The sequence below is a fragment of the Eubalaena glacialis genome, chromosome 18, assembly GCF_028564815.1.
Source record: "Eubalaena glacialis isolate mEubGla1 chromosome 18, mEubGla1.1.hap2.+ XY, whole genome shotgun sequence".
NCBI lineage: Eukaryota > Metazoa > Chordata > Mammalia > Artiodactyla > Balaenidae > Eubalaena > Eubalaena glacialis.
Genome location: NC_083733.1, coordinates 61,126,286 through 61,151,204, shown reverse-complemented (window position 1 = coordinate 61,151,204; position 24,919 = coordinate 61,126,286). Strand labels below are relative to the sequence as shown.

At 55.1% G+C, this 24,919-nt stretch overlaps 2 protein-coding genes across 2 annotated transcripts; one reads left to right on the top strand and one right to left on the bottom strand.

Annotated features, from left to right (window-relative positions):
- The first annotated feature begins 4,668 nt into the window (after positions 1–4,668).
- On the top strand, positions 4,669–7,016 carry TMEM160 (transmembrane protein 160). Its single transcript, XM_061173429.1, has 3 exons — positions 4,669–4,888; positions 6,025–6,117; positions 6,663–7,016. Exons 1-3 carry the CDS (start codon positions 4,681–4,683, stop codon positions 6,926–6,928), a joined length of 567 nt encoding a protein of 188 aa, XP_061029412.1. The 5' UTR covers positions 4,669–4,680; the 3' UTR covers positions 6,929–7,016.
- A 220-nt stretch (positions 7,017–7,236) lies between these two features.
- On the bottom strand, positions 7,237–22,985 carry NPAS1 (neuronal PAS domain protein 1). The gene is made up of 11 exons (XM_061173291.1): positions 22,864–22,985; positions 22,204–22,439; positions 14,946–15,019; positions 14,593–14,682; positions 12,639–12,813; positions 11,108–11,223; positions 10,748–10,905; positions 10,017–10,123; positions 9,418–9,565; positions 8,252–8,346; positions 7,237–7,708 (listed from the first exon to the last, which is right to left on the bottom strand). Exons 1-11 carry the CDS (start codon positions 22,983–22,985, stop codon positions 7,245–7,247), a joined length of 1,785 nt encoding a protein of 594 aa, XP_061029274.1. The 3' UTR covers positions 7,237–7,244.
- Positions 22,986–24,919: the final 1,934 nt, after the last annotated feature.

The following is a 24,919-nucleotide window of genomic DNA, read 5'->3' as shown; positions in this document are numbered from 1 at the left end:
TCATGACCTCATGGCTGACTCCTTCTTGTTACTCAGATTACTACTCACATGTCACATCCTCAAAACTTAGCGATTTAAAACAATAAATGTATTATCACACATAGTTTCTGTGGGTCAGGAATCCTACAGGAGTGGCTTAGCTGGGTGGTTCAGGCTCGGGGTCTCCCATGACCTTGGGCTGGGGCTGGGATCATCCAAAGACTTGACAGGGACTGGAGGGCCCACTTCCAAGGAGGTTCACCTGTGTGGCTGGCAAGCTGTTGCTGGCTGTTGGCTAGGGCCTCAGTTCCTCTTCACGTGGGCCTCTCCGCAAAGATGCTTGAGTGTCCTCACAATGTGGCAGCCAGTTTCCCACAGAAAAGGTGATTCAAGAGACCAAGGTGGAAGTCGTAATGTCTTTTGGGATCCAGCCTTGGAAGTCACATTCTGTCACTTCCACAGCATTCTATTGGTCACACAGAGCAGTCCTGATTGGATGTGGCAAGAGACTATACAGGGGACTTCCCTGGTGGTCCAGTGGTTAAGACTCTGTGCTCCCAATGCAGGGGGCCCGGGTTCGATCCCTGGTCAGGGAACTAGATCCTGCACATGGCAACGAAGATCCCGTGTGCTGCAGCTAAGATCCGGCGCAGCCAAATAAATTAAAAAACAAAACAAAACAGGGACTTCCCTGGTGGCACAGTGGTTAAGAATCCATCTTCCAATGCAGGGGACACAGGTTCAAGCCCTGGTCCAGGAAGATACCACATGCCACAGAGCAGCTAAGCCCATGTGCCACAACTACTGAGCCTGTGCTCTAGAGCCTGTGAGCCACAACTACTGAGCCCATATGCCACAACTACTGAAGCCCACATGCCTAGAGCCCATGCTCCGCAACAAGAGAAACCACCGCAGTGAGAAGCCTGCTGACCGCAACAAAGAGTAGCCCCCGCTCGCCACAACTAGAGAAAGCCTGCACACAGCAACGAAGACCCAATGCAGCCAAAAATAAATAAATAAATTAATTAATTAATTAAAAACAAAACAAACAAAGAAGGGCTATACAAAGTGTGAAGATCACTGGATCATCTTAGAGGCTGGCGGCCACACTCTTTCATCATTTTCTAGCTCATCACCTTGACTTATTTTCTTCATGGATTTGACACTACCTGAAATTACATTAATTATTCCTTTGTCTCCCTTCCCCAATAGTGTCATATCCATAGGGGCTGGGACAGTTTTCTATTTTGTTCACTGCTATATCCTCAGTGTCTCAAACAGAGGTTGGTACATAGTAGGTAATCAATAAATATTTGCTGAATTAATAAATGGAGAATCTACTTTAGGGGCGGTCTTTAGATCATTGAATGGGCTTTTTTTCAGGTGTCCAGGTGAAAGATAACAAGGGTTTGGACTAGGGAAGGATTGGAAAGAAATAGATAGGTATTGATATGGTAACCTGTCCTCCTGCAAGTTTCTGATCTCTCCCTGCTACAATCCATCCTCCAAAGAGAGGCAGAGTGATTTTCTTAACAGATAAGTTAAACATTGTCTGTTCCCTGCATAAATCCTCCATAGCGCCATAGCTCCCTAGTGCACAGGATCAGGAATTAAAGGTGACCCAGGAGCTAAATGGGGTGATTTTGGAGGGTTAAGATTATCGATGCCTTGCTCTGGTTGGGATTAGGGAGAGCAGAGAGCTGCTTTTCTGGATTCAAAAGATCTCTACACACTCTAGGTCATCTCAGACAATATAATTATCACAGCTGCCCACAAGAAACTAAGGAAACTCTCTCATGATGGTAAATAATCGGCATTTATTTTATTGTTATGTTCAGTTTCCTACACTCACAGGAATATTTCCTGGGCCCCAGATTCTTTCTGCAAGTCTCTGATCATGCTTTACCTGGTCCATGCCTACTCATAGTTCCAGTTTCAACGTAGGCACCCCCTGTTGACCCCACATCCAGGCAGGGTTAGCTGCCTTATCTGGACTCCTCTAGTGTGCCAGACTTTCCCTAGAATTTACTTATTCAGCATATTTATTGCTTATTTTCTGCCTTCCCCTCTAGAACAGGGGTCCCCAACCCCCGGGCCGTGGACTGGTATCGGTTAGGAACAGGCACGCACAGCAGGAGGTGAGCAGCGAGCGAGCAAAGCTTCATCTGCCACTCCTCATCACTCGCATTACCACATGAACCACCCCTCCACCCCCCAATCTGTGGAAAACTGGTCTTCCATGAAACCGGTCCCTGGTGCCAAAAGTGTTGGGGATCACTGATCTAGAATGTAAGCTCCGTGAAAGCAAGGAAATTTCCAGTCCATGAACATGGATATACATGTCCATTTATTTAGATCTTCTTTAATGTGTCTCAACAGTATCTTATAGTTTTCAGTATAGAAACCTTGCACATCTTTTGTTAAATTTATTCCTAAGTATTTTTTTTAAGATTTTTTTGATGTGGACCATTTTATTTTAAGTCTTTATTGCATTTGTTACAATATTGCTTCTGTTTTATGTTTTGGTTTTTGGCTGCGAGGCATGTGGGATCTTAGCTCCCCAACCAGGGATTAAACCTGCACCCCCCTGCATTGGAAGGCGAAATCTTAACCACTGGATCACCAGGGAAGTCCCAGTACTTTTGTTTTTGATGTTAATTGTAAAGGGAATTATTTTAAATCTCACTTTACAATGGTTTCCTGCAAGTATATTAACATAAGACTGATTTTTGTATATTGATCATGTTGCTGACCATCTTGCAGCCTTGCTAAATTCATTTATTAGTTTCAGTAGTTATTTCGATTCCTTAGAATTTTCTATATTAACAATCACATCACAGGAATTCTCTGGCAGTACAGTGGTTAGGACTCCATGCTTTCACTGCTGAGGGCCCAGGTTCAGTCCCTGGTCAGAGAACTAAGATCCCACAAGACGAGCATCCAAAAAAAAAAAATTACATCACATGTAAATATCGACAGTTTTACTTCTTCCATCTGATCTTTATGCCCTTTATTGCTTTTTCTTGCCTTATTGCACTAGCTAGGATCTCCAATATAATTTTGATCAGAAGTGGTGGGAGTGGAAATCCTTGATTTATTTCCAATTTTAAGGGAAAAGTAGTAAATATTTTACAACTAAGAATGATGCTGGTTGTAGGTTTTTTTGTAGATGCCCTTTATCAGATTGAGGAAGTTCAGGGCAGAGAATTTTATCTGTTCACTGATTTATACCAAATGTGTAGCATAATGTTGTCAGAGAGCAATTTCTCAGTAAACACTTGTTAAATGAATGAATGCGTATAAGATGCATGGCACAGTGGCTAGTAATTTGGCGTTGGACTTTAATTAACTGTGTGCTTTAGGGCAACTAATTTAACCTCTCCTCTTCCTTCTCTGTAAAATGGGGATAATAATGGTACATATTACCTAGGGTTGAGGATTTAATGAGAGTATCCATGTAAAGGAAGAGCACAGTGTCTGACATGGTTAGTGCTCAACAAACATTAACTTTTATTACCTCACTTCTCTGAGCCTTATGTTTTTTTCCCTCTATAAAAGAGGGAATGTTCTAATCCTTAACTCCTAGGGTTATGATAGGGTTAAATGACATTATGCACATAATGTGCCTAGCACAATTCCTGGCACAGAGAAAGTCATTAATAAATGTTTGCTATTATTATTTACCAAGTCCCCTACCTATATTGAATGGAGGGACATGGAGATCTGTTGGTCAAGGACCCAGTCCACTGGAAGCTCACAGCCTAATGGCAGGGACAGATAAGTATAGAAATCATTACAACACAGTGTAATAAGGGCATATATAAAGCCATCTGTGGACCCAGAGGCAGAAGCTGGCTGCTGAAATCTGACAGTTAAATCAGGTCCCTCTCAACTCAGACATTGGCTTAGACCTAAAAGAAAACAATTGTTTATAGCAGGAAATATTGGAAACAATCTAGGGCTTGGAATAACTTGTGGTACGTCCTTATAATGCCTCAGTGTGAAGCTTTAAACTTGCTGCGGAACAGGGGATGGGGACTGGCTGGGGCACCGTATGTGAATTACTTTTCATTAGACCACTTTGTAACTTGCATCTTGTACCATGTTCAAAATAAATAAAAATTTTAAAATAAAAAAAAATTATGCTATGGAAAAATATTCAATGCCACCGGGCAATGTTCACGATAGACTGCTACCATATGAAAAAAATTAATTTGTCAAACGGCAACCTTTTACACCCGCCTAGAAAAAAGGCGGAATAGGGGTACAACAAAATATTAGCAGTAACCGCTCATTGGTGGGATTAATGTTGAATTTTACTTTCTCCTCTGGGCTCTTCGAGATTTTGCAAAGGTTCTACATTAAGCACCACGAGTTTTGTTTTGTTTTTTGGCTATTAAAGTTATTAACAAAAACTACAAGTCCCGGTAGACATCGCGCCTCCGACTTCTGAAGACCGGCCTTCCCCCTCGCAATGAACGCTGGGATTCGAAGTCCAGCCCCAGAAGCAAGGTGGGACGCACAGTACCGGCACAGATGACAGAGGAGGGATCACCGCTATTTCAACCAGTGGACAGTGCGCACCGGACCTGAGTGGCACACGCAAAACCAATAGATGAGCGGCTAAGCCTGAGTGACGTGCGCTTCAGCCTACGGGCGGCCCATGGGGCGGTGCGGTGCGCCGCGGCCGTAGTGCGAACCATGGGAGGTGGCTGGTGGTGGGCTCGGGCTGCCCGCCTTGCCCGGCTCCGCTTCCGGGGGGCGCTGCTGCCGCCTCCGCGGCCCCGGAGCGGGGGCGCCCGGGGGTCCTTTGCTCCTGGCCACGGCCCCCGCGCTGGGGCTTCGCCGTCCCCAGTGTCCGAGCTGGACCGCGCAGACGCCTGGCTCCTCCGGAAGGCTCATGAGACAGGTCTGGGGCTGTGGCTGGGGTCGGCCCGGATGGGAGAGGGGGTTCCGCATAGCTGAGCTGTCCGCGCGCGCGAGTGGAGGATGGTGGTGGGATTTCTGCTGGAAACGGGGCCCGGGCTCAGGAGGGAGAAGGGCTTCCGTGTAAGCGCAGGGAAGCGCTGGCTGCAAGAGCGCAGTCTGTCCGCATAGGAGAAGGGCTTGTGGATGGGACCGTGGGTCCGGTTTATGGGGTGCAGTAGGGATTGGAGAGGTTGGTCGGGCCAGGACGGGCAGCCTTATCAAACTGCGCTGTCTGGGTGGGAGAGGCTTCCAAAGAGGGCTATGGGCGGGGGAGTTGCCTACAAGAGGGGGCCTCGTTGGAGGGGCCAGTTCAGATTAAAGAGGCGACCACTCTGCATAAAGCGGGAGCGTGGAGCCCCACAGAAGAGGGAGGAAGTTGCGGATTAGAAGAGGGAACAACCAATAGAAGAAAATCTCTGGGCTGATTGGAGGGCGTGCTGCTCCTGGCTGCAGGGGCGGGGCCTCATGTGGGCGGTGGGGGTCCGGATTGGAGAGGACTGGTCTTGTAGGTACAGGATGGGGTAGGGGTGGGGGGATTGTAACCCGACTAGTCCCCGTTAGTGCCACACCAAGGACTTGAATGGATGTGAATGACCAAGGAAGAGCATACCCAGCAGCAGATAGTGAGGTTTCAGAAAACTGAAGGGGGAGGCTGGAGAGAGGCCTGGGGGAGTGGGGGGGTAAAAATTTGTCGGGAGGTCTGAGGAAGAAGTGAGGGGGCACCCCTTGGGGATACACATATGGGGAGGACGTTGACCAAGATGATCTCTTGGGACCTTGCTGTCCTCAGATTTAGGTTCTGCAATTTTGATCTTAGATCCTCCGCCAGATTCTGCAGACTCTTGAATCTTTGGTGTTGCAGAGTTTGGGGTGGGGAGGGGGGTCAGAGATGGAGACGAGAGAGGGTTTTGGGGGGATAGGGTTTGGTAGGCGGACCGCCAGGACAAGGTGGGGATTTGGGGCCAGACTGGGTGGTGAGATGAAGAGGCGCCCCTCAGTTTGACTGTCTGGGCTGGGGGGCTGCAGAGCAGGGTTTGGGCTGATGCTGATTTCTCCGCCCCGCCCCACCCCCTCCAGCCTTCCTCTCCTGGTTCCGCAATGGCCTCCTGGCATCAGGCATCGGGGTCATCTCCTTCATGCAGAGTGATATGGGTCGGGAGGCCGCCTACGGTGAGTGCAGACCCCAGTGTCGCCCCCACCAGGGAGTGTGGGCGCTCCCTCCCCCACTGGGGAAGGTAGACTCCTGCCCCCTCCCGTCACCCCCCCAGAGTAAACGTCGCTAGGACCCCTCGTTCTTCCCCCACCGGAAGCGGCCTCACCTTCACTTGTGAGTGTCCACCTTCTACCCACCCCATCCCTACCTCCTGGGCACTGGACCCACCAGAGGGGGTGGCTCAGGGCAGGGCTGTGGGTCCTCATCCTTTCCAATCTGACTTCTCAACAAAGATGAGGGTCCCTGTCCCAGCCCCACCCCCAGCCTGGTCCTGCCCCTGCCCCTCCGACCTTATCTTTGCTCTCAGACCAGCCCCCCACCTCCAAGCCTAGCCACCCCTCCGATTCCTTCTCCTGTCCCCGACCTTGGCTCTGTACTGTCCCTGACCCCTACCCCGCTCTTGAGTGTGCCCCATCCCCTTTCTAACGCCACCTCAGTCCCGTGAACGGCCTGGGTCCCCAGGATCAGCCTCCCTGACGCCAGCCCGCACTCTGTCCCACAGGCTTCTTCTTGTTGGGCGGCCTGTGTGTGGTGTGGGGCGGCGCCTCCTATGTGGTGGGCCTGGCGGCGCTGCGGGGGCCCATGCAGCTCTCGCTGGGGGGCGCGGCCGCAGGCGTGGGCGCCGTGCTGGCCGCCGGCCTGCTCTGGGCTTGTGCCGTTGGCCTCTACATGGGCCAGCTGGAGCTGGACGTGGAACTGGTGCCCGAAGACGACGGGACCGCCGCGGCGGAAGGGCCGGACGAGGCGGGCCGGCCGCCACCGGAGTGAGCCGCAGGGCCGCGGGGAACGGCCGGGCGCTGGACTGCCGGGGCCCAAGGACCGGGACATTAAAACCTGACCCTTCCCTCGCTCCCGATTCCGAGTGGTGGTTGCTTTTGCGGGGATGCCGAGCGAAGGAGGAGGTTAGGGGCGGAAGGCGCTGGGGGGCACGCAGAGATACCTAAGAAGGAAGAAAAGGAGAGAGGAGCTCCTTGACCCCAAAGAGGAGCCACAGAGCGGGAGCAGGCGTTTAATTCACCGGGGCTGAGAGCCCTGGTCCCCACCCATCCCCCAGGTCCGGCCACGTGGGGGGCTGTTCCAGTCCTCAGTCCCCCTTCCGCTGCACCCTGGTGCCCAGGGGCCCCGGGTAGGGCAGGCCCAGCGCGGGGTAGAAGGCCTCGGGGAGGGTGGGGCCTGGGCCCAGCCTCTGCAGGTGTGGGTACATGAGGCCCAGCTCGGCAGGGCCGTAGCGGATGGTGCCAGGCGCGCACAGGCCCCGCACCACGGGGGGCAGGAAGCCAGTGTGCAGGAGGGAAGGTGGGGGGTCCCCAGGAGGCGCCAGGCCCCACGGCCCCACCAGGTCCTGCTTCAGGGCCCCCGCCCGGATGACCGACGTGAACTCGGGCCTCGTTGGGGCCAGGTGGCCGGACGGCTCCTCATCCCCACTATCCTCCGGGTCTTCAGTCTCCCCCGGGCCGGGCTCCACTTTGATGGGTTTGCCCCTGGGCTGGGGGGCCTTGTCCTCCTGCGGGGGGGCGGCCTGCTTTCCTTCCACTGGAGGCTCTGGTTCTGCAAGAGGAAGATTCTGAAGGGCTCCGTGTACGCGCGTCCCCAGCCCTCAGCCTTCCCATCTGTGGAATAGAGCGGCGCCCGGTGGTCAAGACCCGAGACCGTGGATCTCTGCTGGAGGGGTTTTGTCCCCTTAGGGGACATTTGGCAAAGTCTGGAGGCATTTTTGGTTGTCACAACTGGGGAGGAGGATACTCCTGGATTCTAGTGGGTAGAAGTCAGGGATGCTGCTAAATGCCCTACAATGCATGGCACGGCCACCACCACAAAGCGTGACCATGCCCCAGACGTCAGAGGCTCTGGTCTGGACCCAGGCTGTCCAATGGGACTTCCTTCGAGGATGGAAGGAAGTTCCATATCTGCACTGGCCACCTATGGCCACCAAGCTCTTCAAACGTGGCGAGTACAACTAAGGAAATGGAATTTTAATTTTAATCTTACTGTAGATAGCCACATGTGAAGCTAGTGGCTTCCGAACCAGACAGCACAGGTCCCAGAGGCCACTCGGAGCCTCCCAGTGGCTGGGGTGGGAGGTGGGCTCACCTGTGGGTGCTGGCTCCGGGCTGGACGTGTCCTCATGGGCCACACTGGCCGGAAGCTGGAAGGCGTCCAGAGGTATCTGGCCCCCCTCAGCTTGACTGGGACAAGACAGATGGGATTGGGAGTTCGAGTCCCGGGCCACCCAGCCTCTGGTGAGGGGAGACTCCCTCCTGCCTGCCAGTCTTGTGAGTGTACACTTCCCCTCCCCCTCTGAGTGTAGACGCTTCCCCCCGCCCCCCCGCAGTGACTGGAGAGCCCCCTCCCGAAGCACTCAGGACTCATCATTGGACCCCAAACTCCAAGTTGGCTTCTAGCCCAGCTTGGCCCAGTCTCCCGAGGCCAAACCTTTGCAGCCCGTGGCCGCCTGGTTGTCACCACCTAAGTGTCCCCTGGGTACCTCATGCTCATCTGACCTCAGCATCTTCCTTCCAAACCTGCTCCTCTCAGAGGCTCAGACCCAGGCCCCGCAAAGCCAGAGGTGGCCAGATGGCCACCTCCCCTCCTCCGCCTGTGCTGCCTGGCATTTCCCAGGCCCTGCCCCTGGCCTCCCAGTCCCTGTCTTGTCCCACAGACCTCCCTCTACATGGCAGCCAGAGTGGTCTTTCCAAGAAGCAGATTTGACTGTGACTCTCTCCAGCCCTAAACCCTTCCATGGCTCCCCAGTGCCCCCACCATCATCCTCAGCTTCGTCTCTCGAGACTCTATACTCCAGCCTGGAGCACTCCCTTTAGCTCCTCAGATGGGTCCGGCTGTGACTCTGAGCCTTTGCCTATGCTGTGCCCTCGGCCTGGAACGTCCTTCCCACCTCCAGCTTCTTTCCATCATCTGCTCTGCTCTGTGGTGGCCCTCCCCTGGTAAGAGCCTGCCATGGCTCCCCAGTGCCCCAGAATCAACCTGGGCCTGAGGCCACTTCCTATCTGCCTCTTTCTCCCTGGAAGCGATGGTCACTCCCCCACCCACCCCTGGCCTCCTGCAAGCTCATTCCTCCTCCAGGCCTTTACTCTCACTGGACGCTATTCCCCTTCATGTTTTCACCACCACCGCCCACATCTGTCCTTTTCTAGAAGCCCTCCCTGCAGAGCCCCCACCCGAAGGTGGGGAGAGCTGGCAGAATCTTCTGGAGGGAGTTCTGAGCTCCCCGTGGGAGAGGAGAGGGGCGCAACCCTCACCTGAGCACGTAGCTGACCCAGAGCACGTGGCGCTCTCCAGGGCTCTTCCCACTCACGGCCACGGTGGCCACGGACTGCAGCCACACGAAGCCCCCGGCGCGCTGCAGCCAACGGTAGTAACCGGTCATCACCTGGCCCTTGTCCAGCACTGGGCCCAGCCCAGGGACCGGAGACACCGGAAGGGATGGGGTAGGGGCGGGATGAGGTGAGAGGGGCAGAGAGAGACAGGCAGTGGGAGAGAGGTGGACAGGGAGACGGGCAGAGAGGGGGCAACAGGGAAACGGGAAGGGTGAGACGGTGTGGAGAAGAGAAGGGCAAAGTACAGAGAGGGAGGCAGAGAGAGCCCGAGTCAGAAAGACCGAGAGGTGAGCCGGCATCAAGGCCCCTGGATTTTGAAGGGTGGGTCAGAGCGACCCCACGGTTCCCCTTACTCCCCACGCCCCCATCCTGAGCCGTTGCTCAGAGTCTCCTTGCTGCTCTTCCTGTGCTGGGTGGAGCCCCCGGAGGTGGCAGCAGGAGGGACTGTGGTCAGCCCGGGAGAAGGACTTCCAGGGAGTGGGGCAGTGGGTGTGCTCAAGTCTGGGGTGAGGGGTCCTCACGGTCCAGGTGGCTTTGGCGGATCCTGGTTGCATCCTGGCCGTGGACAAACTGGTAGCAGCTGCGGCCCACTAGCTCCGAGGGCCCCAGGTCCATGTGGTCGCTGACTCTGAGAGCAGGGGGCAACAGAGAGGAGGGGAGAAGGGGTCCCAGACCATGGGGTGGGGAGAAAGAGGCAGGGTTGGCTCTGGAATCCCTCAGGGTCCAAACCCTGGCTCTGGAGTGCTCTGGGTCTCAGTTTTTCCCTCTGTAAAATGGGTGGGAGAATATTTAAAATAATAGTGTCCCTCCTCGGGCAGCTATGGGCATTCAAACAGACGGCACTCCTGGGTGTGGGGTGGCCCGGGCACTCCGGAGGCGCTCGGTGCGTGGAGAATATTTCGCTATTTAATTTCCCCCCACTGCGTGGTGCGGGAGAGTGGACGAGAGATGAGAGGCCGGAGAGGCAGAAAGAAATAGGAGCAGGGAAGGGCGGAGCTCTGCACAAGGGAGGGCCTGGGCCTCTCGGAATCGAGCACAGCCCCGCCTCCATTCCAGAGGCCCCGCCCCAGGCCCCGCCCTAGCCTCCGCCTTCACTCCCTCTTCCAGTTCGCCCTCCGCTACTTTCCCTCCTCACGCGGCTCCCCAGGGCCCCAGCCGCCCCCACCCCTCAACCCCGAGCTCCTCTGACTTCCTGCCTACCCCGCTCTCCCGTGCGCCCCCATCCTCCCACCTCAGCCCCCAACCCCGGTACCTGCTCTCACAAGCAAGGATGGTGAGACCCAGGCTGAGTCGGAAGACGATCATGTGTCCGTGCAGCGGCAGCTCAGCCAGTGGGGCCGGGGGCAACGTGTGGCCAAGGGCCACAAGGCCCAGGGCGCGGGCCCGAAGGCGACCGGTCACATGGATGACCTGCAGGTGGCGGGCGCGATCGGAGGAGGGCAAGGCGGGGCCAGTGGGGCGGGAGGACCACAACCTGGCCACAGGGCCTGGCTCTGGCTGTCATCGCCAAGAACTGGGGCCCGTGGACAGAGCTGGCATGAATACAGGCGCTCTCCTCGGGCCAGGGAGGGGACCCGGGAGTCAGAGGCTGGGGCGGAGAGCTCACACCCACCTTGTACCCTGAGGCCTTGACGTGCAGCCCCCTCTTGGTGAGGGTGGATTTCATACGGATGAAGAAGGAGCGCTCCTGGACCCGGGAGGAGGGGGGCACCTCGGTGGGGCTGGCCTCTGGGGCAAAGAGTGAAGGAATGTTATGGGGTCCTGAAGAGGACACGCACAGGCCACCCCTGCCCTCTACGGAGCTATCCAGACACAGGGTCATGGCCACAGTCACACAGACGTACCTACTGGTTCTACAAGCCCACTGACATCCTACACCAACCTCCCCTCCCAGCAGCACCCAGCCTGGTCTTTCTAAAGCTCAGATCTGACCCCATCCCTCCTCTGCTCTGAACCTGCCATGGCTCCCTAGTACCCTTGGGGGAAAGCCCAGCTCCTCCTCACCATGGCCTAAAACTTTGGCAAGAACTGCCTCCTGCTGACATCATCTCTAGCCACAACCTCCAGGTCTCAGATCAGACATCTCCTCCAGGAAGTCCTCCCTGACCCCCAGGCTGGGTCAGCTGCCCCTCTGGGGTCTCCTACCCCAGCCCTGCCCACTCTGGGTCATCACTGTCTGGGGACAGGGTCAGTCTCCCTCACTGGACTGTGAGCCCTGGGAGGGTGGGGCTGGGGCTCTTGTCACCACTGTGTCCCCAGCCCTGCCCAACAGAGGGCTGAGCACAGAGTGGGGGCTTGGGCTATAGCAACAAATAAGCCACACAAATACAGATTATTCTATAAACCCTGTGAAATTGTCTAATAAATATGCTCACACCCAGATGACCCTGTGCCTCAAACTGAGATGTAAATATAATCACGCTCCCTAACAGTCCCACACGTGTCACAAACATCTCCCCAAGCTTGCAAGCACTGCTGATAGCTCAGATGGTTTGGGTATTAAGCAAACCCCATATAAGAAAAGCTTATTTATGAGAAAGATAACCTCAGTCCCCCAATATCTCAGAGCTAAAAGGAACTTTCAGGGTAATCTCCAACACCCTCCCCAAAATGGAGTGGAATTTTCCACTGGAGAGAAGGAGTAGAAGCACAGACGCTGGAGTCAGACAAGCCTGGGCTGGAGTCCAGCTCAATCACACAGCTGACCTGGGACACTTAACCTCTCTATGCTGTGCCCCAGTTTCCTCCTCTATAACATGGAGATAGTCATAGCTCCTGCTTTGTGGGCTTGTGGTTAGGATTTAATAAAATTATGTACTTAAAGGCAGGGCACGTGTAAATGCCCAATAAGCACACGTTGTTATTATTATTTACCAAAGCCTGGTTCCATCTGTCGCCCACAGGCACCCACCTCCACTCTGCAGCCAGAGGGGTCTTTCTAAAGTTCAAATCTTGGGGATCCAGGCAATCTTAGGGAGCCACGTCTCGCTACCTCAATTTAGACTCTGATTCATTTTACAAAAACTTGCTTGCAAAACTCTAACAAGAGTGTTTTTGTATAAAGGAGACATAGTTGGATACACTGTACCCAGCATCCCCTAAGCTACCCTCAGGCCTCTTTCTTTGGGGATCCTGAGAATTACCGATCTCAGGGGTATCCGCAAGCGAGGAGGACGATGAGGAGGAGGAAGAAGAGGAGGGGACGGAGGGCGGGGTGGGGGGCCCGGGGGTCGGGGCCCGCAACCCCAGTTGCTCCAGCACCTCGGAGTGGTCTCCCGGATGAATGTAGTCGAAGAGGCTGCTGCCCGTCAGCTCCACCTGCCGGCGAAGGAGGGGGATGCAGGGGGCGGGTGAGGTGCGCGCGCAGTCACTCGCCCGCCTGTTCTGCCACAGACTCACTCGCCTGCAAGCAGGTGTGTGTTTTTATTAGAATATATATATATATTTAAACCCTTTTAAAGGCGGATATAAACAGGCGCTTCCCGTGCCCTCCCACTTCAAACCCAGAGATTATGAAGGATTTTCTGCCCCTGCCTACAGTATAAAGAAGCTGTGTATGTGGTTGGGATGGGGGTGTCGTAAGCTTTCATTTACGCAGCTCTTGCTTACTCACTCACCCCCATACAGCAAACAACTGCGCCCTGAAATGACTCACAGGATGGAAATCAGGACACAAGCAGTGGAATGGCTTTCAAACTCTTTAAAGAGTTAGAACCTTTTAATTAGACAGACTTTTACATTCAATTCATCCCTCAAATCTCTCACAGCAGTCCCCTTATCTCCACACCTTCCCAGTCCCGGCACCCATCTTCTCCCTGCTGTGTTTCTGTCCCAGCGTCCTCACTGGTCTTCTGGCCTTCAGTCCCCACGTACATACCCCTCCCTAAGTTACTCCCCTGACCATGGCCCTCCTCCTCTCAGAAACCTCCCATGGGACTTCCCTGGTGGTGCAGTGGTGAAGAATCCGCCTGCCAATGCAGGGGACACGGGTTCGAGCCCTGGTCCGGGAAGATCTCACGTGCCACGGAGCAACTAAGCCCGTGCGCCACAACTACTGAGCCTGCGCTCTAGAGCCCGCGAGCCCCAACTACTGAGCCCACAACTACAGAAGCCCGTGTGCCTAGAGCCCGTGCTCCGCAACAAGAGAAGCCACCGCAATGAGAAGCCCGCGCACCGCAACGAAGAGTATCCCGCTCACCACGACTAGAGAAAGCCCGCGCGCAGCAACGGAAAGCCAACGCAGCCAAAAATAAAAATAAATAAAATAAAATTTTAAAAAAAGGAAAGAAACCTCCCATGGCTCCCACTGCCCCTGGGCTTGGGGTCACATGCTTCCCTCTATCCCTTAAACACTCCCCCCCACACACACCAGCTTCGAGCCTTTCCCCCCACTCTCCCTTCCTCTTGTCCATATTCTCCCTTCAGGGTCTTCCTCCTCCAGGAACCTCCAACAACTCACTGAAGAGCTGCTCACGAAGGCCAAATACCAACGCACTGAATTTTCTAAATTTACCATTTGTCAAAATCTTTGTAAAAATGATAAAAGTTGACAGCAATTTGTACTGATTGGATTGGCAAGGCCTAAGATGCTGCAAGGAGCCAAGACTCCAGGGATGGGGGCTTTTGGCTTCTCTTTGCCCTCCTTTTACCTTTCAGCCACCAGCTGCAGGAGCTGGAACAGAAACAGTGGGTTGAAATAAAGGCAAAATGCAAACTAGTCAACTAAAATGCCACAGAAAATCTTCCAAGCTGGAAAACCCAAGCCCTTCCGGTACAAATTGCTGTAATCCTTTAAAAGTGTTAAGAATAAACAAGTTTTGGTAAATACGGTACAGTTGGCAACCACTCATAGGCAAATTTATCTTTCTGCTATTTTGCTTTCTCCAAATCGACCTCTTACTTTAATAACCCTCCTCTGCCTGGGAGGAGGAGCCATGTTAGGTGCCATGTGGGGTTCCAAGGAACACACTTTGGGAACCAAAGATCCAGTCCTTTTTTTTTTTTTTTCATGCTGGGATGGTGAGGCCAGGAGAGAGGAGGGCCGGCAAGGGAGATGGCAGCTGAGCCAGTCCAGGCAGGCTGCTGCGGGCCCCTTACCTGTGAGAGACCCAGATAAATGGAGACTGTCTCTGAGATGTAGAGGAACTTCCCTTCCTGGTTCAAGGCAAACACGAAGCCGTCCAGGGACTAGAGTGGGGAGAGACGGGGTCGGGGAGAGGAGGGCCTGGCATCTGTAAGAGGTTCTGAAATCTGGACCTCAGCCTGGGATGGATTATTCTGGGGTAAAGCGCTTCAGTGGCCCTGGGGGGGGAGCAGGAGGGGGAGACTGAGCATTCAGCCTCCCAGTTCTGGGGCTCCCCCACGGGACCGATGCTGGAGAAAAGGGTGCGGTTCTCCCGAGACGGCCACCAGGTGGCAGCAAGGAGCAGCAGGCAGGGAAGGGGCCTCACCTGCAGGATGTGTCCTCCCAGGTGCTGCTCGAAGACTTCGGAGACCAGCGCCACGGGGCCCCTGCGGCCTGGGGCTAGGGAAGAGGGAGGGCTGAGGCCAGGGCCTGTTGGTTTGACCCCTGACCTTCTGGGCAGACCCCCAGGGAGCCAGGCTACATATCTCCCTCTCTTCTCCCCAGTCCTGTAGCCATCTTGGGGGGTTGGGGGGACGTGGGCCCTGTCAGGGAGAGACCTGGGGTGTGGGGAGGGGTGGGTGGGGCAGGGGTGGGCGGGACAGACAAACTGAGACACACAGAGACACAGAGACACCAGGGGATGCAGAAAGGGATTCATTCATTCATTCACCCATTCATCCATTCAGTCATTCAGCAAACTCCCTGAGCATCAGCAGTGCTCCAGGCCCTGCGCTGGGTAGTGCTGGGGACACATAGGTGACCAGGACAACCCAGCCCTGCCCTCACAGGGTACCCAAGCCAGGGCAGTTATAAACAAGCAAGAAACTAACAAATATAGAACTATCATTTGTGGCCAGTGCTATGAAGAATCGAATAGATGGTGTGAAATAAAGAAGCATGGGGGGTTTCCCTGGTGGCACAGTGGTTAAGAATCCGCCTGCCAATGCAGGGGACATGGGTTCGAGCCCTGGTCCAGGAAGATCCCACATGCTGTGGAGCAACTAAGCCCGTGTGCCACAACTACTGAGCCTGCACTCTAGAGCCTGCAAGCCACAACTATTGAGCCAACGTGCCACAACTACTGAAGCCTGCGCCCCTAGAGCCTGTGCTCCGCAACAAGAGAAGACACCGCAATGAGAAGCCCGTGCACCGCAACGAAGACTAGCCCCCGGCTCGCCGCAACTGAAGAAAGCCCGCGTGCAGCAACAAAGACCCAACGCAGCCAAAATATTTTATTTATTTATTTAAAATAAATAAATAAATAAAAGAAGAAGCATGGGGTAAGGCCTGTTGAAGGAGGGGGTGTTTGAGCTCAGACCTGAAGGGTGAGAAGGAGGCAGATAGGAGACAGAAAAGGAGAGAGACAGAGAGACAGAGAAAGAGACATTGAGAGACAAAGACAGACAAATAGATGGACAGAGAGATATAAGGAAATAGAGAAAGAAATAAGGACGTTACAACTCAACAACAAAAGGATGAACAATCCAATTCAAAAATGCGCAAAGGATTTGAACAGACATTCTTACAAAGAAGATGCACAAATGGCCGATAAGCACATGAAAAGATGTTCAACATCATTAGTCATTAGCAAAATGCAAATCAAAACCACAATGAGAGATCACTTCACACCCACTAGGATGGTTCGAATTTTTTTAAAAAATAGAAAATAAGTGTTGGCGAGGATGTGGAGAAATTGGAACCCCCGTGCATTGCTGGTGAGAATGTGAAACGATGCGCCACTCTGGAAAATAGTTTGGCAATTCCTCAATAAGTCAAACATAGAATTACCATATAACCCAGCAATTCCACTCCTAGGTATACACCCCAAAGAATTGAAAACAGGTGCTCTAACAAATACTTGTACATGAATGTTCATAGCAGCATTACTCCTAATAGCCAAAAGGTGGAAACAACCCAAATGTCCATTAACTGATGAATGGATAAATAAAATGTGCTATATTCATAGAATGGAAGATTATTCATCCATAAAAAGAAATGGAGTACCGATCCATGCTACGACGTGAATGAACTTTGAAAACATTATGCTAAGTGAAAGAAGCTGAACACAGAGGCTACACAGTGTAGGATTCAATTTATATGAAACGTTCAGAAGAGGCAAATCCAGAGATGGAAAGCAGATCAGTGGTTGCCAGGGGCTGGGGGGAGGGGGAGGAGGAATGGGGAGGGACTGCTAATGGGACAGGGTTTTTGGAGGGTGATGAAAATGTTTGGGAACTAGATAGAAGTGCTGGTTGTACATCACTGTGAATGTGCTAAGTGCCACCGAATTGCACACTGTAAAATGGTGACTTTCATGTTATAGAAATTTTACCCCAATAAAATTTTTTTAAAAAGAGAGAGGGGTAGAGACATATATAGACACAGAGAAACTGAGACAGAGATAGGTAAAGACAGAGAGACATAAAGAGATGGAGGGACAGAGGGAAAGAGATGCACAGAGACAGATACAGAGAAAGTGGCAGGAAGACAGAGATGGCGAAGTAGACAGAAACAGAGACACAGGCCGACCCATCCCCCGCAGTGAGGACCAGAGGGCTCCAGACATCCATGCTGGGCGTGGGCAGAGGCCCTGTGTTCCTGGACCCTGTTCCCACTCAGGATGCCCTCCCTGACCCTGCAGAGAACGACCCCCGCAAGGGGTCCGTGCCCAGATTGGGGAGCCAGTGACCTCGAGGGTCCCCAAGCACCTGGCTCCTGCAGGGCTGAGGGTCCAGTTCTGGTGTTAAGCCCCAGGACTGTTCCTCTCTGGCTGTGTGCCCTGGGACCAGTGCCTTCACTTCTCTGTGCCTCAGTTTCCTCCTCTGTCAGGTGGGTTTGCTAAGCGAGCTGATCTCACAGGGGTGTTGAGCATTCAGTTGGCTTAGGGAGCTGAAAGGGCCTACCAGGCGCCCGCATGCAGCAGGTGCTCTGAAACAGAGCTGGGATCAGTATTAATAGCGTGATTACTATTGTTATTTCCAGACCATCAAAACACCAGGCGGCGAAACGCCGCCCCCTCCCCCCCAATCAGGACGCAGCTCCCAAGCCCCGCCCCCAGCCCCTTAATGTTTGGTCACGCCTCCTCTCCCAGGAGCACCCCCAACAACCCCACGGCTGTTCACACCCTTTTTCCACCCCCGCCTGGAGCTCCAGGAACAATAACCGGGGGGGGGGGGGTGATGGGGACCCCTCCCCCGAGATGCAGCAGGAACCAGCCGGGTGACAGGCGGGAACAATACCGCCTGCTAATTGTCGCAATTTTCCCCTGTCATTTTTGCTAATTCCTTCATTTTCCCTCTCACAGGATCAGCCCAGGTCAGACTGAACGGCTGCAATTAACAGCCTTAATGGGCACGTCGGGAGGGGGGTGTGTATAGGGGGAGGGCTCAGCCACTTGCTGTTCCCCCATCCTTTCCCCGGCCTCTGTCCCCATCCCTGACTGATGTGTCTTATTACCCCTGGCCTCCCCCTGCCCCAAATCCACCAACTCCCTGACTCCTCTCTCTGTGTTCCCTCCTCTCTCCCACAAATACCTCAACTCCTGTGTCCCCCAAATTCAGCTGCGGGCTCTTCCCTACTCTCAGATCTGCCCCCTCCTCACATCCGGACCCCAACCATCATTCGCTCATTCAACAAACATTTGCTGAGTTTCTTATCAGAGCCTGCCTCTGCTGGAACAAAACTGTCCCAGTTGTCATCTTCCCCCACACACAGAGGGGGCGCTGAGGGGCCGAGGGGAGAAGCCAGGACTTCTCCCAGGGGTTCCCCTCCACCTCCCATTCTCAACTGCCCTGAGGGATTTGCTGCCCTGGGCTAGGGCAGCTAATGGAGGGCTGGGACTTCATTAGCTTTGGAAGTCTGGGAGAGGGAGCCCCCTGCCATAATCAGAGTGCCTTGCTCCCTGGGAGCAGGCCTGAGGACTGGAGTGGGTGCATTTCTGCCTGTACTTTCCTCAGCTGCATCTGTGAAATGGGTCTAGGGCTGGAGCTGAATGGGTTCATGCATGCAAATGGCACACAGCCAGGTACACAGTAGGTGAGTCCTGCACTATTCTTAGGATAAGCTCTACTTCGGGCACCTCTACCTTTTGGGGAGGCTTCCTTACCATCCACCTTGACTCTTGCTTTCTCCCACGCCTTCACCCATATTCTGCAAGTCCTGAGGCTGGCCCCTCACTGCATCACCTGAATCTGACCACCTCTCACCCCACTGCCCCCACCCTGGTCTAGCTGCCCCACCTCCCACCTGGACCACTGCTCTTGCCTCTTCACTGGGCTCCCAGCTTCTGCCCTCACATCCACCACCTCTGTGACTCCCATCTCACTCGGGGTACAGCCAAAGTCTTCACCACGGCCCGAGAGGCCCTGCAGGACCTGGCCCCTGACCTGCTGACCACTTCCTGCCTCACTTACTCCTCTCTGGAGCCCCTGACCTCACAACTGTGGCTTGCATCTAGCAAGCTGATTGCTGCCTGCCTCAGGGCCTTTGCACTTGCTGTTCCCTCTGCCTGGAAAACTCTCCTTCCAGCTTTTCTCCTAGCTTTTGCTCCCTCACCTCCTTCCAGTCTCAGCTCAAAGGTCACTTACTCAGAGGGGCCGTGCCTGACCTGTGAGTTGTGATGTCCCCCCTCCTCCCCTCACGCAGTTCTATAGTCACCCAAGAAATATTTAGTGACCCCTTACTGTGTCCCAGGCACTATTCTAGGCTCAGCACACAAGGTGCTGTAGGGGAGAAACACAATAAACAAGAGAAATAAAAAATATATAGTATTAGATGATGATTAGTACTATGGAAAGAAATAAGGCAGGAAAGGACGATAGGACATGCTGGGAGCAGGGGATTGTCTTTTTTTTTTTTTTTAAGCACCTACTATATGCCACGTGCTATTCTCTCTCTCTTTTTTTAAAAGTCTTTATTGAATTTGCCACAGTATTACTTCTGTTTTTTTTTTTTTTTTTTTACTTCTGTTTTATGTTTTGTTTTTTTGGCCCCGGGCATGTGGGATCTTAGCTCCCTGACCAGGGATTGAACCTGCACCCCCTACATTGGAGGGCGAAGTCTTAACCACTGGACCACCAGGGAAATCCCAGGGTTGTCATTTTTAATAGAGTGGTCAGGGAAGGCTTGACTGAAAAGCCCACATTCTAAGGGAAGGGAGTTCCTGGTGGAAGCCCAGCAAGTGCAAAGGCCCTGAGGTGGGAACAGGCTTCTCTGAACAGCAAGGTGGCCCATGTGGGGGGGGGGTGTTGAAGAGGTCAGAGGGGTAGAAAGGTGATATCAGGGAGGTGGGGGACAGGGGACCTACAATGTCAGGTGTGTAGGCCCACCTTTGAGGGCAGGGACTTTGTCCTGTTCCCTGCTGTGTCCCCAGCACCTAGAACGGTGCCTGGCACAGGGAAGGTATTCATTGGGCGTTTGTTGAATGAATGACAAACACTGATAGGAGATCAAGGCTGTCTCCTCCCCAGACTTAGAGCCCCCTGGCTAGACTTCAACATCTGTCATCCCATTTCACAGATGGTAGAAAGGCCCAGAGAGAGGCCGAGACCTGTAACATAGGACCCATCCCTGGAGACCCACAAACATGCCAAGGATGGTGGTTGAGAAGGTGGGCTCTGGAGCCAGGCCACTTGAGTCTGAATCTCAGCTGGGCCCCTTCTCGGCTATGTGACCTTGGGCATAGAACTTCACCTCTCTGGGTCTCAGTTTTCCCCTTCTATAAAATGGGAACATAGCCTTGCCTCCCTCCAAAGATTTTTGAGAGGATTAGCAAGTGAATTTGGATGCAGCACTCAACACTGTGTCTGACTGGTATGTTATTGCTATTATCTTTGAGGAGAACACGGGAGCTCCCTCCTTTACAGAGAGCTTGAGGGCACAATGCTTTGCTCTCTGACGGCAGCTAAGTCACTGTCCTCAGTTTTCCCACCTGAACTATTGAAGCAGGTGCTTGGCCTCTTGTTGGGGACCCGGGAGAGCAGGAGATGCTCCCAATTTCTTAATTTTGGGGGTACAGCGGGAGTCCACGCAGTTCCTCCCCTGCACACTGTCCTGCCCCTCCCCCTTCCCACGTACGGGCAGGGAGGTTGCTGAGGTCAGTGGTCTTGAATTACCCGTCGAATTACCCATCCCGGCAAGCACGGAGGGGGGAGGCCGGACGCCGGTGGGCCTCTCTCAGCGTCCCCCCCCCTTTCTCTCCCCGGGGCTTGGGGACAATAGACAAGATGTTTATCCCCCGCCGGCGCACATGTTGTTCGCGGTAATGACAGTAATCAGCGGCGCTAATGCCGCATTCTCTCCGCGCCAGTCAATTCGCCTAATTACCGCCTGGGAAGCCGGATTATTTAAATTTAAATGGTGATTTATTGCGAGTTTAATCAATGCTATTTTCTCTCCCCCCTCCCCCCTGAGACCAGGGCAGGAGGGGAATTGGAGCCCCTCCAACCCCACCTTAAGGACAATCCTTCTTGGGGGCGGGGGGAAGTAGCCTAGGGTGCCCTGTCCCTGTCACCTGCGACCTCAGATGAAGACGATTCGCTCTCTTCTCGTAATAAGAGTAAAGCAATAAAACATAAAATAGAAGTAATAACAATCACATAACACTTCTATATAATTAAGTCTGAATAATATAATGAAAGTAGATATCTATCTATCTATCTATATATATCTGTTTTACATATTCTATATTTTAACATATTATTGATTGCATTTCGTTATTGTGTCTTGGCCAGTAGGATGTCAGCCTGTCCAGGGCAGGCACTTTTATGCAGTTTGTTTCCTGCTGGATCTCGAGGGCTCAGAACCGTAGCAGGCACACAGTAGATGCTCAATAAACCTGCAGGTAACCATTGATAACAGTGCTTGCTAGACATTGATCGTTTACTCTGTGCCAGGTGTGTTTAGGGTCTTTACACATGTACATATTACCTGGTAGATCTTCTTCTCTTCTCAGCCCTGCGGGTGGGGGAGGGGCTTCATCATGATTCCCATTTCACAAGTGAGGCACAGAGAGGTGAGGCGACCTGCCCAGGGTCACAACGGTGGGGACTGGCTGAGTGGGGACAGGGACCCCGTCTTTCTGAAGCTCACCATCTTACCTGCCATATAATCCTGTCTCCCTCCCGCATCCCAAACTGGGAATTCAGACTCTAGAGGTTCCCTCTGGGGTCCCTCAGGTCTGAGTGCGGGAGTTTCTTGCCCATTAGTGGATAGGAGGCCCAGGCTGGGTCCCCTCTGTCCCGTCCATGGAGCTGTGATAATCTCCTTTGTGATAATAATGATTCATTTTCCCTGATAACAATAATAGCATTAACTGGTGGTATGATCCAGTGTGGCCAGGCCCGTGATTAGGCCAGAATTCATGAAATCGTTCCCTACCTGGTGAGCCCGTTTTAGAGATGAATAAACTGAGGCTTGGACAGTAGAAGCCGCCTGATAGGAACACACAAAAGGTCTGACTCCAAATCCTGTACTCCCTCCGGGGGCAGGAGCTGGGCGAGAGCCGGCGCGCACCCTCAGATACCGGGTGCCCTGCACCGGGGGAGCTCACCTGGACCCCCCGACCCCCGCGCATGCGCACTCACCTAGGCCAGCCTGCGGCCCCGCGGACCTCAACCCCCAGGGCGGCGCCCCGAGAGCGGCGAAGCGGCGCAGGCGGAGGTAGGTGACGCTGAGGCGCACGATGGACGCCTTGTCCAGCTGGCTGGAGATGGCTCCGGGCAGCGGGAGTAGCTTGGCCAGCTCGAAGAACTCCAGGTTCTCCTTTCCGCGCCGCGAGCGCGCCGCGTTACGGGACTTCTCCTTGCGCTGCGCCTGCAGGCTGGGCGGGCGGCGCGGAGGGAGCGTCAGCGGGGCCCGGGACTCAGGGGTCTGGGGTTGGGGGGCGAGCCTCGCCTCTTGGGGCCTCGGGAACGGGACGGGATGTTGAAAGTGGATTCAACACTCCGGAGGTGGGGCAGAGCCTGAGTGTGACTTCTACACCCGGCCGTGGAGCAGAACCTGGGGTGTAAATTCTGGGGGAAGGAGGAGGAAGAGGAGAGAGATAAGAATGTTGGGTAGGAATTCCGAGGAAGGGGGCTAGGAACAGAACGTCAGGTGTGTGGGGTGGGTGTTACAGAACAACAGTTGAGCAACTCCGGGTAAGAAATTCTGGCCCGAGGGGGCGGGGCAGAAGGTGAGTGTGAATCCTCCCGGACACCGCCTTGGGGGCGGGGCCACAGCCCGAGGGGCGGAGCTTTGCTCACCAGGGTCCGGGCGGGGTCTTGACCACGAACCCCGGCAGAAAGTCCCAAGGGACGCTGCCGCCGCGACCTCCCCCGCACCTGACCTCGCCTCCACCGCCACTGCTGGGGTAGGGGGCCGCCATCTCCGCGGAGACCCGCTCAGGCGGGCTCAGAGCAGCCTGCGGAACTCGAGAGCCGCGTCTCCTGCAGCGGGAAGGAGCGGGAGGCAGCGCTCAGCGCCCGAGGGGGCCGGTGGGGCACCTGCTAGGGAAACCGAGGTCCGCGTGGGGCGCAGGGTCCCAGCAAGGAGCTGCGGCTGGATGCTGCCTCAGTTTCCCCTCCCTGGGGGCCCCGCTACACAGTCCGAAGCTCTCACCGCGCCGGGCTCTGGGAGAAGCTCAGGGCGAGGACGTGCCCCGCCGCCGCCTCCCCCGCGCCGCCCGCTAGAGCGCCCGCCTCACGCCCGCGCCGGGCCGGCTCCCGCATACCAATAGGCGCACGCGGCGCGCATACGGATCCGACTGGCCCGCGCGCTGCGTGCCAAGCATGCCCAAGCCGGGCGGGGGGCGGGCGCCTCGCCGGGGCCCGGGCGCGCCCGGCTGCAGTCCCCAGAGCCCTCTGCCCCGGGGAATCCGCCCCCCAGAAGCCCATCCCAGGAGTCCGGTTCCTTGCATCTGCCGTGCGCCTATTTCCCGGGCTGGGCTAAGGAGGTAGGGGGGACAGAGGCCAGGGACCCCACCCTATGCTCTGCCCAAGGACCACCCCCAGCCCCTCGGGGTGATGCCACGTGTCCGGGCAGCCAAATCTCCGCAACCACAACTTCCTCCCTGAAGGCCCGGACGTGCGAGCCTCAATCCCAGATGCAGTGGCCAGAGCCTCAGCCCGAGGACGCCCCCAGGATGGACCAGACACTCGGGCCCCAAGTGTCCTGGTAACCAGATCCCCCAGAACAAGGAACGTGTTGAATTAGGTCTTCATTCCTCCAGGACTAGGCATTCAGGATCCACCCCCGCTCCCCATATCCACACCGCCCCCAAGCCTCCCCAACCAAGTGTCCCGATGCCCTAGACCTTGGCGTCCAGATCCGCCAGCCCCCTATTTCTCCAGGACCCAACATCTGTGCGCCCCCTCCCTCAGCCTCGGGATATAGGCGTTCCGTTGCCCTAGCTCCCAGCACACTGGAGTTCCGGTCCCCTTCTCCTCCAGGACCCAGGAGTTCCCTGTCCTCTCATGCCAGCCCCCAGGCGTTCCCTACCCGCAGTACCCACAGCCTCGTTACCTGGCCACGGGTCAGGCTCCGGGCGCGGCGTGGGGCCGGCCGGGCGGCGCAGCGGAGGAGCGGCCCCATAGACCCCGGGGCGGGCCGGGCTCGGCGAGTCGCGCGGGCTGTGGCGCTAGGCTCTCAGCGCCCACCGAGGCCTCGCAGACTTCGAGACGCGGGGACAGCGCTGGCGGGCGGGGGCGGGGCCTGCTGGAGCCCCGCCCACAGACTCTCCGCCCTTGGGTCCAGCCCAGCTCCGGCCACTCTGGCCTTTTCCGTGATAGGGGGTTCCAAGCAAGGGAGTCCCGGGCTGCTCAGGTGTCCGAGTCCCCTCACCCCACCAGAACGAGAACGTCGAAGTCAGCTTCCCCACCCCGAGAGAAGAACACCAGAGTCCGGGCACCATCTCTATACCCCACTGGGAGGGACTATCATCCCATCTTCCCCAAGAGAACCCGGCACCCCAGCAGCCCCTCGGGATAAGGCGGGCACCTTGCACCTGAGTCTCTTTTAGGGGTGGAGACCCAGACGTCGGTGCCCTCTCCAGGGGCGCAAATCCAGGTGTTAGAGACTCTTTTCCAGGAGAGAATTTAAGGGTGTCAGCAAGACCCCCTGGACAAGAAGGTGACCTTGCACCCAAGCTCTGCCCCCCTCCTTATAAGAGCAGGATTTGACATCTGGACCTCCCAGGGACTGGGACACAGGTATCCGAGGAACTTCAGAGACCAGGATCCTGGGGTCTTATATCCACCACTGCTCCCACAGGAACCCCGACATCAGAGCTTCCCATTAGACCATAAATGGGAACTAAGGAGT

Coding starts and splice junctions, on each gene's coding strand:
- TMEM160 (XM_061173429.1), top strand. CDS start 4,681: ATGGGAGGTGGCTGGTGGTGGGCTCGGGCTGCCCGCCTTGCCCGGCTC. Junction 4,889..6,024: donor CCGGAAGGCTCATGAGACAG/GTCTGGGGCTGT, acceptor CACCCCCTCCAG/CCTTCCTCTCCTGGTTCCGC. Junction 6,118..6,662: donor GGGTCGGGAGGCCGCCTACG/GTGAGTGCAGAC, acceptor TCTGTCCCACAG/GCTTCTTCTTGTTGGGCGGC.
- NPAS1 (XM_061173291.1), bottom strand. CDS start 22,985: ATGGCGGCCCCCTACCCCAGCAGTGGCGGTGGAGGCGAGGTCAGGTGC. Junction 10,124..10,747: donor ATCCTTGCTTGTGAGAGCAG/GTACCGGGGTTG, acceptor CCCTGCTCTCAG/AGTCAGCGACCACATGGACC. Junction 7,709..8,251: donor CCCGGAGCCAGCACCCACAG/GTGAGCCCACCT, acceptor TTCCTCTTGCAG/AACCAGAGCCTCCAGTGGAA.